The 14,934-nt window shown below is 36.8% G+C and overlaps 1 protein-coding gene across 1 annotated transcript; it reads right to left on the minus strand.

Annotated features, from left to right (window-relative positions):
- Positions 1-4,441: 4,441 nt before the first annotated feature.
- On the minus strand, positions 4,442-8,850 carry rergla (RERG/RAS-like a). The gene is made up of 5 exons (XM_046872520.1): positions 8,601-8,850; positions 8,451-8,507; positions 7,254-7,327; positions 6,533-6,681; positions 4,442-5,918 (listed from the first exon to the last, which is right to left on the minus strand). Exons 1-5 carry the CDS (start codon positions 8,650-8,652, stop codon positions 5,633-5,635), a joined length of 618 nt encoding a protein of 205 aa, XP_046728476.1. The 5' UTR covers positions 8,653-8,850; the 3' UTR covers positions 4,442-5,632.
- Positions 8,851-14,934: the final 6,084 nt, after the last annotated feature.

A 14,934-nucleotide genomic window follows, 5' to 3' on the forward strand; every position in this document is an offset into this window, starting at 1 on the left:
GAAGTTCAGTGCAGGTCTGTGTAGACTTGTGTAGTTCTGCGGTGTTACATGTACCACCATAATCCTTAAGGATGATTGTTTTGTTTCATTGTGTACTGTAGCAGCTATATATGCTACACACACACACACACACACACACACACACACACACACACACACACACACACACACTTAAACAAAGGATGAAGAGGGTGCCTTTACACTTTCCTACTATATTGTTTTTAACACCAATACCCTCAGTGAGTGGGAAGGCTTCAGAAAGTAAGAAAGGTTATATGGTATGTACAATATTATTCATTCTGTCTCATGCCCACATTTAGAAATGTGCTTTAGAGAGGAATGAATCTGGGCATACATAATAGCCTGCTTTGCTTTCAACATACAGCTAAACCTCACAGCAGCTATTATAGCCCAAGGTAATCCACAAGAATAACAGTACATTTAGCTGGATTGTGTTTATTGCCATTTTAATCAACATGGATTCTTCATTTAATGAGATAATTGTCATACAATTGCAGAATTTGAAACAATCAAATAAAATTAGATTGAATGGGATATTTAATTTCACAAGGATAGCATCTGAGATTGAAGGAAAAGATTCTCTGGGTATCATTTGGCTTGTTTGAAAGTTATGATGAGATCAATACTGACAATATTATAAGCTGTATCCTGTTGCAGTGTATTGCCTTGTATTTATTTCAGAGTGGGTGAGGAATTATGCAAAATGAACTGACACCCTCGTGCATTTTACCAAGCAGTAGCAGAATTAACAGTGACGTTAATGACAGTTCCACCAAAACTGATTAATATAATTAATAGTAATATGGAAAAAATGACTCATAAATGTCTTATTACATCTTAATAAACCAGACTAGTCTTTTTTTTTCTATTTCTGTAGTTACCCTTCGAGTACTTTATCACCTGTAACTTTAACAGCCCTGAGTGCAGTTAGCTGATTAGTTTCCTCTGAGCAGAAATGGGAAAATGGAGGCTAGTAGTCAGAACGATATGATTAAACAAACTAAAGAATGCATTCATTTGATATATGAACTGGTAGTGTGGGGATGGTTTAATATGCTCCTACTTTTAGAAACATAATTATACAGCAATACTGGCACATTCAGTTTGCGTTTATAGGAACTGAAGCACTAAAAAAAGTATTTTAATGTTTATCTTGCAATTACGAAGATTGTCCTTCCTTGAGGTCAGAGTTGCAAACCAATTTAACCAACAGCCACCTAAATCTACTTTTCCACTGCTTTCTTACACAGTGTTCTGCTCACATGCACAACTTCAAAAACGTTCTCAACTCTTACTGCTTCAAACAAACATTTCTTGTCAATTCTACAAAAAAATTATTTTAGGAAACACAATTTTCTTCCATTCTGGTAATTTCATTCATTCATCTTTAGTAAATGCTATATCCTGGACAGGGTGGAGATAAGTTCACAGTCTATACTAGAAAAACTGGATATGAAGCAGGAACACACCATAGATGGAACCCCAGGCTATTGATTTGCTTATGAAGGGAAAAAAGCCAGACCTGCAGACATGGGAAAAACATGCAAAACAATGACGCAAGAACAGGATCGAACCAGAAACCCTGGAACTGTGAAGTGATCTAGCGAATTTATAGAGATTTATAGAGATTTTGATTAGCAATGAATGTTAAAACAAACACAACTTGTCACTAAGGATTCAGTTAGCTATTTTGGCAAGTCGATTACAAAACACAAAAACTTGTCTTAATATTATGAAATTATGACAAACCCAAAACGTGAAATCACCACAGAAGACAGAAGGAACTTGGAACACATACATAGTCGTACTAGTGTTCACACCCAATAATAATTAAACAATCCAAATGTCTGCATCTCCTTGATAAGCAGAATGCTGACAAAACTCACATGATGATGTGTTAGTATTCTTAACAACACTCTCAAAACCAAAAGCCATTTTTTAAGAGCTCAAAAACATGTTTTTGTTTTGTATGTTTTGTAAGGATTGTCCCTTTTTGTGTATTCTCAGAGCAGGTGGCTGCGTCTGGAACTGGGGATGGATGCATGATGCTAGCCACAATGTCTGTGAATCACTGACAGTTTAATGGTCTATGCTAAAGGGTGAAGAGAAATAACCTTGGCCTTTTCAGCATGTCTCTGTCCGAGTCATCTCTAGAAGATGAACGTCAATGATTAATCTGTCATATTAATGTCATCAATACGCCTATGCAGGATTTGCTTGGATTTGTAAGTCGTATGATTCAGTGTTCTGAGTGGGATTAGTGGTGCAAATTTTGAAAATTGATCACTGCTTCTGTAATGACATGGAAATTTACTCGAAATAGACAGTATGCTATAAAACAGATAATGTAAAAGCAATGCTTTTACCTCATTTACAGCAACGAAATAAACGTGTGGTGTAATTCTGTTAAAATGTGAATAAATGCGGCAAGCTGGTTTTGTTTAATACATCAATAGCCTGGTCTGGCATAGTGACACAGCAGGTAGCATTACTTCCTCATTGCTCCCCTACACCTTTTTGGGTTTCCTCCAGGTTCTCTAGTTTCAACTAAGCTCCCTGTGCTAGTAGGTGGACTGGCTATGATAAATGGACCCTTGCTGTGAATATGTGTATGAATGGTGCTCTAAGATGTAGCATCTCATCCAGGATGTATTCCTGCTTCGTGTTCCCAGGACAAGCTCCAGATCCACCACAATTCTGACCAGGATAAAGCAATTGCTAAAAATGAAGTAATAAATATTCCAATATATAAAAATCTGATAATTGTAGGATGTTCACAGAATATTGCAATGAAAACCAGCTGATAATTGAAGGCCAGTCCTCGTTAACTGTACTGTTACCGTGCATCTGTAAAAGTCTGTGTTGTATACTACTTGTTATTGTTTAAGACATACCGGCTATGTTTTTCTTGTGGGATATGCAGGTAATCTATTCTTTTTGAATATATCTTTTGCACTGAAACGTGTCAAATTGTTCATACAAAAACAGAGCTATTTTTAACACAAATACTAAAACGAGCCCAATCTTATAGCTTATATCTTATGATATCTTTTTGTGATGCTTCAGTTTAGTTTAGAAAAACAAGTTCTTTTGTTTTTTTTTTCTTTAAGAAAAGGTTGTTTCAACTTCAAAGCTCCAACCATCAAGATGTAATTGCATAATACTGAGGTCTGGAGTCAAGTCAAGTCTGGTTTCACAAACAACCTTCGCTTATATAAAATCATATTGAATGAATTAATTGAAAATCCAGAGAGTTGTTCATTTTGGTTGATTAACTGGAGAAACATTTAGAACCATTCAGCAACAGCCTACAATGACGATCACACTCTATTTAACACACAAAGTGTAAATAGTCATTTAGTGATGTTTTTGGCACCAAAGCACCAATGATTTATAAATGATATGCTTGATCATTTTATTAATATTTCCTTTTAAAGCTGTTGTAATTGGCCTGCAGAGGGCTGCCTGATACAGACAGAGTAATTAAATAGCAAGATTTATTAACAATTTAGCTGGAGTGCGACTTGTGAATGTGGTTGAATTTATTATTTTGATAGTTAATAGATAATTTGTGGATAAAAGTGGCATTACAAGCAGCCATTATAAAAGGATTATGCAGGGAATCCTGAAGTTAACCATTTTTTCGATCACTTTCAGCAATTGTTTCCCTTTAAATTCATTATGCATACATATTTTGTTCACACCTTAAAAACATTATGAGGAAAAATTGGATGACAGAGTACCCTGTTTAGCTTTATTAAACTGTATTACCATGATTACAGTATTTCATGTCATGGTTATAGATGTTTTAGATGATGTTGTGGATAGATCAGAGAGATTGGCTTGAAAATATGAGACTGAAACTGCAATCAAATCAGACACAACATTTGCTCATAGACTGCATGTAACTACAGTCTGTGCAGAAGGTAATCAGGCCCAGTCTCTTTTAATTTTAATTAAAATTTATAATTTTAGTTAAACCATTACCATTATAATGATCATATCATTCTAACGTAAGATTCTTCTTTCTATATTAAAAAATGATGACTTCATAACATTAACTTACTAAAGACATTTTCGACCATTTTAACTGACAATGGAGTGAAAATACCTATAAGATGTAATAACAGTCCAGACTCAAGCTTTAAATGTCCTGGAGTTATAAAGTGTCCGAAACAAACGGTAACCATGTTAAACACTATTTTTCACTCCAAAGGGTCAGCAGTACATACTTTATATAATTAATGGACTTGCATGAAGTAAGTGGCTTAGTCACTCTGCTCTGCCCAGCAGTGCTCACTTCTAAAATTAGCTTAGTGAGGATTATACACCAAAACAAACCAAGACTTTGAAAACACCTTAGACTAGTCCAAGCATGCAGAAGGAGAGTCACTGTAGTACATGGGATGGAGAGCAAAGGTGAAAGCTGTTCCATTTTATTATACAATAGAAGACAGCATTTCAAACATACAGAGAAGTTTACAGAATGGCACTCGGGAATGTTACTAGGTTCTGAAATACCTAGTCCATTTTTTATGATTTTAATGAGTTTTTCAGACATAACATTGGTGGCTACAAACTGTCACACAGCAGTTTTAATAGTAGAAGCGTTTCTATATGTGACCTCGGTATTTTATCTTTATTTTAAATACTGAAAGACAAATTGATTTATTCTCCCACTGTTTTGCATTTTCTTTGCAATATTTGAAAAATAAGTTCTATCTGCAAGCTCACAGATAAATATTTAATATCATCTGCTAGCTATTCATCATCTAGGATGAACAAACACTATGGCCAGGAGCAGTGCATGTCGCTTTCTAGTTAAAATGTACTTTTAGTGTCCCTGGATTATTCCTCAGTTTACTGCATGTTCTCCCTGTGTCCATTTAGGTTTCCTCAGGGTTGTCTAGTTTCCTTCCACTTCCAAAGACATAGTGACAATCATAAATCTCCCTATACAGTATGTAAACCAATGTGAAATTGCGTATGGTGTATTCCCTCCTCATACTCAGTGTTCCCAAGATTTGGATCTCTCATGATCAGGAAACATTGATTAAATAATATAGTATTGATGATTGAATGAATGTAGTAGTAGCTCATAGGGGCCCTTTTCATTTGGAAAACCTGCAATGTTATACAACGTAAAGGGTTAGCCTCATTGAGATGTAATTTATGAGCAATATATTGCTCGAATTGTCTTTAGAAACTCTAGAACCTTGCCAAGAAACTTTGTCGCATATTTTAAAGCAGCTCTTCAGTCTTATACTATGAAGGTCATAACTTGTCTACTCAAGTCTATGCTCATACTCAGACATGAAATGTAGCATACTATATTTGCCAATTAAATGCACCGTCCAACAAAGAAACATTTCGAGAGCACAGTTGGAACATTTACGACAAACTGCAGATTATGTCAACCAAAAACGGTCTCCCCGAAACACACTACTGATAGCACTTGGCTGACGTTTTACATGTGATTGCATGCAGTAGGCAGAAATAACCATGTAGATCTTCAATCCACTTGGCACTTCAGTAAGAAGCGAAATGCCTCTGTTATGACCGTGGCAACGGAAGTGTCTATGCACGTCTCTCTTTGTCCTCTGGTACTCGCTCACACTGATTTCCGACGTTTGCCGAACACATTGTTGATCAGTTTAGCCATGGATTTCGAGCCACTGGGTCGCCGCCGCCGCTCTTTGGCTTTGCCGTTTAGGCTGGCGTTGCGCACCAGCTTTGTGAACATAAGCGACACTTCCTGGTAGCACTCGGCAGCGGAGAGCTCATAGAACTGGCAGCGCCCTTCTGTTGCCAACCTTTGTCCTTCCTCCTTGCCCACCTCTCGCATGTGGCACAGGTCTTGTTTATTGCCCACCAAGAACACCACGGGCTCAGAATCCCTAGAAGGATTAAGAAATCATTTTGTGACTAAAGGCGACTTGTGTTATGAATGATTTGTCTGAATGTTGTTATATTTCAGTATATCAGATCTGTAGAACGGTGTAAGAATTATACATTGTTCATTTGGAATCCATGAAAGTGGTCCATCTTCATTGTGGTGTTTATAGTTCTGCTTTACTTTGCCCATTGTGGACAATACTTCTTAATGACCAAACTAAACATTTCTGAATCCATGCACAGGATCAGGAAACGGCTGGTAAATTACAAACAGAAACGCGTTTCATATTTGAAGTTCTGTCACAGCTTCACTTCCAGTGCTTACAATGAATCACAGCTCCACTTTGCTATTTAAAAAGCCAAACAAGACGTGGGCTAAAACTGTAGGTGGCTTTAGCCGTTGACAAAAATAAATGAGGAGGCTAAGCTGTCAGTCCTTGTCTTAACAAAGCGCCCACTCAGCCTCCACCAGCAGATATAGCCTCTCTGTTCTTCTCTACAATGAAACTCTAAACTGGGTTCCTGGTCAGATATCAACAACCTACACTGCAAAGTCCAATCAAGTACATGTGAATGGAGGATCAAAAATAATTCTTGGTACACTTTTTCTTGATACCTTTTGGCTGCTCCCAGGTTGAGCTCTCGGATCAGCTGCACGATAGCTGTAGCGGTGATGAAAGAGGAGCGGTCGCTGATGTCGTACACCACCACAAAGCCATCTGCCCAGTGGATCTGCTCATTCAGAGTGGTCTTTCCCTCACAGGGCTGCAAAGACATAAACAGAGTAGATTCAGAGTATTTCACCATTTGATTAAAGATGATCTATAGCTGTGGTGCAATCGGAATATCCAATTGCAGCCAAATGATGCTCATGAAAAGTGGTCAGTTGCAGGTATAATAGGGTCCTACATGAACAGTTCATCATAGGGTTAAAGCTTCATAAACAAATATGGCAAATTAAGAAAATAGGATTCTGTTCAACAATAATTTAACTACAAAACAAGCAAAATTGGCTATTTAAACAAACGTTGCATGGACAAAGTATATCATGATGGACGTTCAATAATTTATGGAAAACTGAGGTACTGTATATAAACAAGCATTGTTCCCCACCCCAACCCATACTGCAGCTAAATGCAAGTGTCTAGGAGTAAACATCAAATATCCTTACACAAGCACTTCTTTTCATTGCAGCATTTTAACAGCAAATTGTATTCACAGTCTCGTTTTCCTTAATGCATCTATTAACCTTTATGAGGCTGTGATATCTCATAACTCATGGACCCAATTTTATTGTAATCATTATTGCTGCTTTCACTGCTGCAGTAAACACATACCTGGGAACAGGGGTCGTAAAGTTCCAGATTCAGCTGCCTTCCATCAACGGACATACGTTTTCTATAAATACACTCTGAAAGAAAAAACAGCAAAAAATCAGAGTCATGCAAATGCATTTTGCTGCACTTGGCAAATTTCTGCATTTTATTATCACACTAAATAACTAAGAACAGGCAATTGGCAGAAAGCCCTTCGGTTTAGTCAGCAGTGGGGAAAAAGTGATTTTGCCTCCAAAGTATCAGATTATAGATAAATTTTGAACAGGGTATATTTACAAATATGATGCATTCTCTCTGCTGAATAGTGAATACTGTGTGCTACTGTATGTAACGCTTGTCTAGGTGTGTTAGACAACTATGTTGAGTTTTAAACACCATTACAACAGGCTATACAATTTCATTACACATGCATTTGCTAGCTCAAGCCTGTCATTCAAACTAAACTAACAGCATTACCTAAAACATAGGGTATGTCTGAGTTCTTGAGCCAATCTCTGTGAGAAAATATGATTGCATAATCTGCACTTAAAAGCAGTATTCTCGTCACATTTGAGCACACGCCACAATGATATATATTTGATGACATTACATATAATCTGATATACTAATGAGTACTACTATAGAACTCAGCTATATAGACTGGGCCTGTTGGTTGAGATTATATTATTTTTTATTTTATTTTCACTTCCCTGCTCCTGCATGTTTTGTCTCTGGTTTAACATGTGTGATCAGTTGATAACTAATCATCTAATCACTTTATTGAATTAAATAGAACATTAATATTTTAGGATGGGTACTACTTCAGGGCCGAAGCTGTGAATCAGTGGTGTGTGAGAGTACATCATAGAGATATTATGAAAAATGATTATACATCATCTACTGTATTAACCATTGGTTATATATGATCACAACATGTTCTATACTCTAATGTGATAAAAACAATATATTGTATATATCATTCTGATAATAGACTACATCACTTCACAGTGTGATTCTGATATACTGTATATAATTTTATGCATGTTACACTTTACAGTATTATTATGATGCGTTATAGAGGTTACACTTCAGTGCGATACACTCCATTACAGTATAATCAAAATGTGTCCGTTTTGCAGATTTGTTTGCATCATCAGTAAAATCAGGTGAATGAACAAGTGTGTGAGATAAATACAGGGAATAAAGTGAGAGTATTACCTGATGATGAGGCGTACTCTCCGATAAATCTCCTGGTTAGGAATCGCACAATGAGCGCTATGAGAGAACAGTAAAGGATTGCAAATGAACCGAAAAAAAAATTGCAAAATGCAAGGAAAAAAGGGATCATACAAGAGATCACGAGCTTACCTGATTTACCGACTCCTTCTCCTCCAAGAATTGCAACTTTTATGTCGTTCATGGTCCGTGCTTTTTTTTTAATTTTTAAGTTTGCACACTAACACTTGGGATCGCTTATTAATAATAGATTATTTTGTGCTACAAATGTTTCGTGAATGCTGTGGGAGGAAACAGTGCAGCTCGCATCCTGCGCTCAGTGCTCTCGCGCGCGCTTCGCAGCAATAAACCCCTGTGCACGCGCTCTGTCGCTTTTCAGCCGGACAACCTTCCAGGGCTTGGGGGTTGCCAGATTGACATTTTATAAATCTAGCAGACCCTGTTTAGCGCCCGCCCATATTCACTGGAACCCACCCCTGTAATGGAACTTACGATAAACAACTTGGTAATTACAAATTATGAATGAAAGCACACGAAATAATAGGACCACTAAGGGCCATGTGTTTCCACCGTAATTAAATAAAATGAGTTGGGAGATAACGGGAAAATAATACAAATCTGGCAACTTTGACTAAACGAATTCACTGTAAACGCTGTAAAACACATTAGTAACCCTATATTTTCCCTCTTTATTAAATGTTTATTAAACTATTCAAGCATCAACTAATACATTCAAATAGCAATGTACAAGACTTTCTATAGAAAAGTACAGAAATCAGGGGCGTGTCCACGTTTTTGTTCATTTATTTAAATTCATCTGAAAATTATTCATAGATTGCATGAATAATGTAGATATTGTCACAGAGCAGCTTTACAGAAATCATATGCACTCCATTCAAAAGTTTGGACACACTTTCAACACTGCACATTAATACCAAAGAAATCCAAAGTAAGTGTTTTATGTTTTAAATTGTCCAAAGTAGCTCCATGTAGCTGAGGCCTTGGGACACCATGGCATTCTTTTTATCAGATTCATGAAGTAGTCACCTTAAATGGTTCTCGGTTCACAGGTGTGCCTTGTCAAATGTTAATTTGTGAAATGTCTTACCGTCTTAATGTGCTTTAGAGCATCTTGTGCAGAGAAAAGGGTGAGTACAGATCCAGTAGACCTATTAGTGCTACTACAACTACTGTACCTATCCATATTATGGCAAGAAATTATATGGTCTCCAAAACCATCAAACACTTTGAAAAGAATGAGCAAGAGCTACCTCTGCTGCAAAGGATGTTTGTTAGAAATGCCAGCCTCAGAAACCTAAACATAAATGCTTTTTAGTGTTCAAATAACAGACATATTTTAACATCCACTTTTCAGTCAGTCAGGCCTTCATGGTGAAATTACAGCAAAGAAACCATTGCTTCAGTAGAACAACAAGCAGAAGAGACTTGCTTGGACCAAAAAACACAATGAATGGACATTCGATCATTGGAAAACTGTCCTTTGATCTGGTGAGTACAAATTTGAGATTTGTGGTTGTAAGCAGCATGTCTTTGTAGATGTACAGTGGGTCCAAAATGTGTGGGTCCCACTGTAAACAAACTGAATAAGGAGGTGTAATGGTGATGGTGTTGGTGACTTAGTCAAAATTGAGTTGGATTTACTCCATAAAAATGTAACTAATTTGAAATATCTAAAATCTAAAACATATTCTGGGTTTAACTGTTTACTACATAATTTCATACATGTTCTTCCATTGTATGGATGCCCTCAATATTAATGCACAATGTTTAAAAAATTAAAATAAATAAAAACCCCTGAAGGAGAAAGTGTGTCAAAACTTTTTGCTGGTACTGTACATCCACCAGTGAAAAAGCAGGAAGTGTTTATATAAAATGTATTTAATTCCATTGAGCTCAGGCCTCTGTGCTGGAGTTTCCACTCTAACTATAGCAAACCATGTCATCATGGAACTGGAACAGGTTTGGGCCTCTTAGTCTAGTGAGGGGAAATCATGCTACAGCATTCAGACATCCTATATAATTGTGCGCTTCCTTACATGTGATGGTCTGGTGGATATATAGTGCAGTTTATACAATTTAAATCAATGTAATAATTATTAGTTTTGTCTAGTAATGGGTTCCAAGAGTTTTAGAATTAACAGTATATACAATCCAATAGGAATTTTAGGACCAATTACCTATCAACTGCATCACAGCTATTCACAAATCCAGATAAATCCAGATTTATCCAAAGGTTTGCTTGGTTAAATACACAAAAAATATAGCACAAATAGATATTTATTTTATCTACATTTACAAACACGCTATTATCAGATCAAAATTAGTGACTAATTCGCCTTTATTTGCAAGCTGGCTTGAAATCTAGCTACATTCCCTACTTTACTCAGGATGTTCTTTCTCAGGTTGTTCTTCAGGTTGTATTTTTCTTCTTGAATGTTCTTCGAGGCCAAATCCTCTTCCTACTGCTGGTGTTTTGCCCTACAGGCATTCATCATGCTGGATTATCTGACTTGAGTACACTGGGTTCCTTTTGGACCTAAATCTGATAAACTGACTTAAGAAGAGGTTAGATGAGGAACTCTTTGAAATGATCAGTTTGTACGATTTCTTCAGAAGTTCATCCATGACATAAAACACAATATCTCGAAACTGTTAAAACATAACGTGACCCATTGCTCATAATTCACACTGAAATGACTGAAGTCATTAAGAAATGAACAGCAGCATTTATAATCAAGTTGAGAAGATAAGCGTCTCAGTGCCTGGGTTTGGATTGTGTATATTTTCTTTAACAGACAGTCCCAGAAGAGATTAAAAATGTATTTATTAAAACTTTTTGACAAAGAGTCAAGAGATGATACAACCCAGGGAAATTTAGTGGAAAATGTTATACAGTTTGTATGAGAAGAAAATTAGTTATGGGGTTAATATATAAACAAAGGTCAGGATTGTAACCAAAAAATTAATACATTATTTGGAATAACAGATGTGTATTAAATAGTGTTTAATCATGTTCTTTTTTCTTTCTTTGAAGGGTTGGCACAAAGGTTCTCAGGGCGTCTGGCAGAGATTAGAGGTCTGCATTTGGCCTTGGATCCATTTTTGCTTATTATTGTATAAATCTGGTTACTATGTTATATTTAATAGAAACCACTGATGTTAGAAAAGAATAAATGTAAATACCAGCAAAAATAGAAAATCACTAACAAATTCACATACCTTGCTGATAGTAATTAAACATCTGGATTTTTTTTTTTGCTGGCGTTTCCCTGTGTTTTGTGTAGTAGTAGGGTCGGTTTGGGTTGAAATGCAAATATAGATATAAAAATTTGGAGCATTAATCAGATACAGATAATGATAAAGTACTACAACTTTAGTCGTACAGTTTTACACCACAAACAAAATAATATTGTTGCATAATTCCTTTCTTGTTTGTTCAAGTACATAAAGACAACAGGATAAATCTGCTACATATGTGTATTTAGTTCATGTGTTTAAACCATTCATTTTTTTTTTCTTTCCACTCCCATGCAGGTTTTCTGAAGCCTGTGTTTGTCTTGGCCTCTACTTTAAAGCACACCTCTAAATGGAAAAAAGCTGTGAGAAAAATGACAATTTAAAGCACCGGAGACTTTTCAGCTCTACAATATCGCCCCAACTAATCCACACAAAAGGATAAGGATACAAAGAGACTGGAAGAAAGGACATGTGAAGAATGGGATTTTCGTTTTCTCATTCGGCTCATCAGACTGATATATCACTTCATCTCTGGCCAAGATATTCTTCCTTTAAAATCCATATCCTATTCTGCACACTAAGCTCCTATCCATAATAATCTCCCAGAAACACAGCCAGCCATTTACCGTTTTCCTTCATTAGTTCCACTCTGGACTGATCAAGTCACCCAGAAAAAAACCTGGAGTACTATTAGAGAACATGAAAATGCACACAAGCTCAAACTTAGTGGTTCATGCCAGGAGACAAAAAGACTTCCAAAAACGTTTTGCTGTTCAGTTAGCCAAGCATAAAATGATTCATATTCACATTATTAATACAGTGCATTCAAAATAAAGACCCTGTATAAAATAAAAATTTGTAGGTATGCAGTTAGAGCTAAGCTTTGTGTAGACAGATATCAAGCACCAAACATCCTTTGTCCCAATAGACTAGTAATGTGAATGTCCAAAGTAGCAGGCTTTTAACGCTCTATAAATGGCACCAAGCTTTCATTATCTCTAACATTGTCCAGTTGGCCATAATTCTGGCACTAACTGCACTTTTAAAAGTGGATGTTGTCAAGATTGGCCACTGCTTCAATATTAAATATTTATGTCAAAGCATTTATATCTTCCAATTTTATGCCCATAACAGTGGTGGAAAATATTAGCAGTCCTCTTATAAAAGATTAAATCTATTTTTAATTCTCAATTTAAAAGATCCACATATACAAGTGCTCTGATAGCATGAAAATAAATGTTTTAAATATGCTACCTTTATACAAATATGAACCTGATTAGATTTCGTATACCAAATCAAAGCACAGAATATTGAACTTAGTTCTAAAATACATTTTAGTATGTGCCTGCCTTTTAAACAGCTGATGCATGAGGGAAATGAGAGAGAGAGAAGGATGGTGTGGAGATGGTGAAGCAGGAAGTAGATAGGATTAGTAAGGAGGAAGTGAGAGCAGCGATTAAAAGGATGAAGAGTGGAAAGTTGGTAGGACCAGATGACATACCGGTAAAAGCATAGAGATGTTTTGGAGAGATGGCAGTGGAGTTTGTAGCCAGTTTGTTTAACAAGATTTTGGAAGGTGAGAGGATGCCTGAGGATTGGAGAAGAAGTGTGCTGAGACCGATCTTTAGAAATAAGGGAGATGTGCAGACCTGCATTAACTACAGCAGAATAAAGATGATCAGTCACACCATGAAGTTATGAGAAAGAGTAGTGGAAGCCAGGCTGAGAGAAGAGGTGATCATCTTTGAGCAACAGTATGGTTTCATGCCGATGAAGAGCACCACAGACACATTATTTGTTTGTTGATGATTGAGAATGTTGATGAAGAACTATAGAGAAGGTCAGAAGGAGTTTCATTGTGTGTTTGTGGATTTAGAGAAAGCGTACGACAGAGTGCCGAGAGAGGAGTTGTGGTATTGTATGAGGAAGTCAGGTGTGTCAGAGAAAAACGCAGGTTGAGAAAAGACTGGAGAGGTGGAGGTACGTGCTGGAGAGAAGGGGGATGAAAGTCAGTAGGAGTAAGACAGAGTACGTGTGTAAATGAGAGGGAGGGCAGTGTAGTGGTGCGGTTGCAGGGAGAAGAGCTGGAGAAGGTGGAGGAGTTTAGATACCTGGGGTCAACAGTGCAAAGTAATGGAGAGTGTGTTAGAGAAGTGAAGAATAGAGTGCAGGCAGGGTGGAGTGGGTGGAGAAGAGTGATAGCAGGAGTGATTTGTGATAAAAGGGTATCTATAAGAGTGAAAGGAAAAGTTTAAAGGACTGTGGTGAGACCTGTGATGTTGTATGGTTTAGAGACAGTGGCATTGAGTAAAAGACAGGAGGTAGCAGAGCTGAAGGTGTTGAGGTTTTCGTTGGGAGTGACGACGATGGACAGGATTAGGAATACGTTTTTTAGAGGGACAGCGCATGTAGGACATTTTGAAGAAAGGTAAGGGAGATGGTTTGGACATGTGCAGAGGAGGGACCAAGGAGGAGGTTTATGGATGTGGTGAAGGAAGACATGCAGGTAGTTGGTTTGAAAGAGGCAGATGTAGAGGACAGAGTAGCATGAAAGCACAAGAAGTAGCATGTGCCTGCCTCTAGGGAAAAGATGTTTCCAATGGAAGCCAAGTGATTTGAGCTCAAACACTCAAACTGGTCATAGTGTAGTCATAAATCACTTGTAGTGATAGCTATCTACACATTTTGAGAAATTCTTCCACATTTCCAATCTAAACAATGACACTTTTTTGTGTGCTGGACTTTTAATTCCAACAGATTACAGAAACATGTTTCTTATAAATATATCTAGCTTTACAATAAATATATTAATATATCAAAGTATATACAGATATACAATTAATATATTTCTCTGCCTTACAAAAGGGTTTAAGTGGATCCCCATATAGAAAAAGTATAAATTCACCCTGAACATTTTTTTCTTCTTTAACTGAGAGTGATCCAGCAGGGCTTTAGTCTCTTAGTATAACCAGGTCTCTCATCTCCTTATCTATACACTGTGCTGAAGGGTTCCACAATTTATCCACAAGTCAAGTCAAGTCTACATTGGATTTCAATAAAACACAGTGTGACTTCAAAATGACAAGTGACAAAAGAAGCTCCTCTGCCTGTTAAACACCAGTGTTATTCCAATGGCCATGCTGATGCCCAACTTTATAAAATAATAATAAAAATGTCACTAAACATTTCACAAATAATTTTATATTAA

This window comes from Silurus meridionalis, chromosome 18 (assembly GCF_014805685.1).
Source record: "Silurus meridionalis isolate SWU-2019-XX chromosome 18, ASM1480568v1, whole genome shotgun sequence".
Taxonomy (NCBI): Eukaryota; Metazoa; Chordata; class Actinopteri; order Siluriformes; family Siluridae; genus Silurus; species Silurus meridionalis.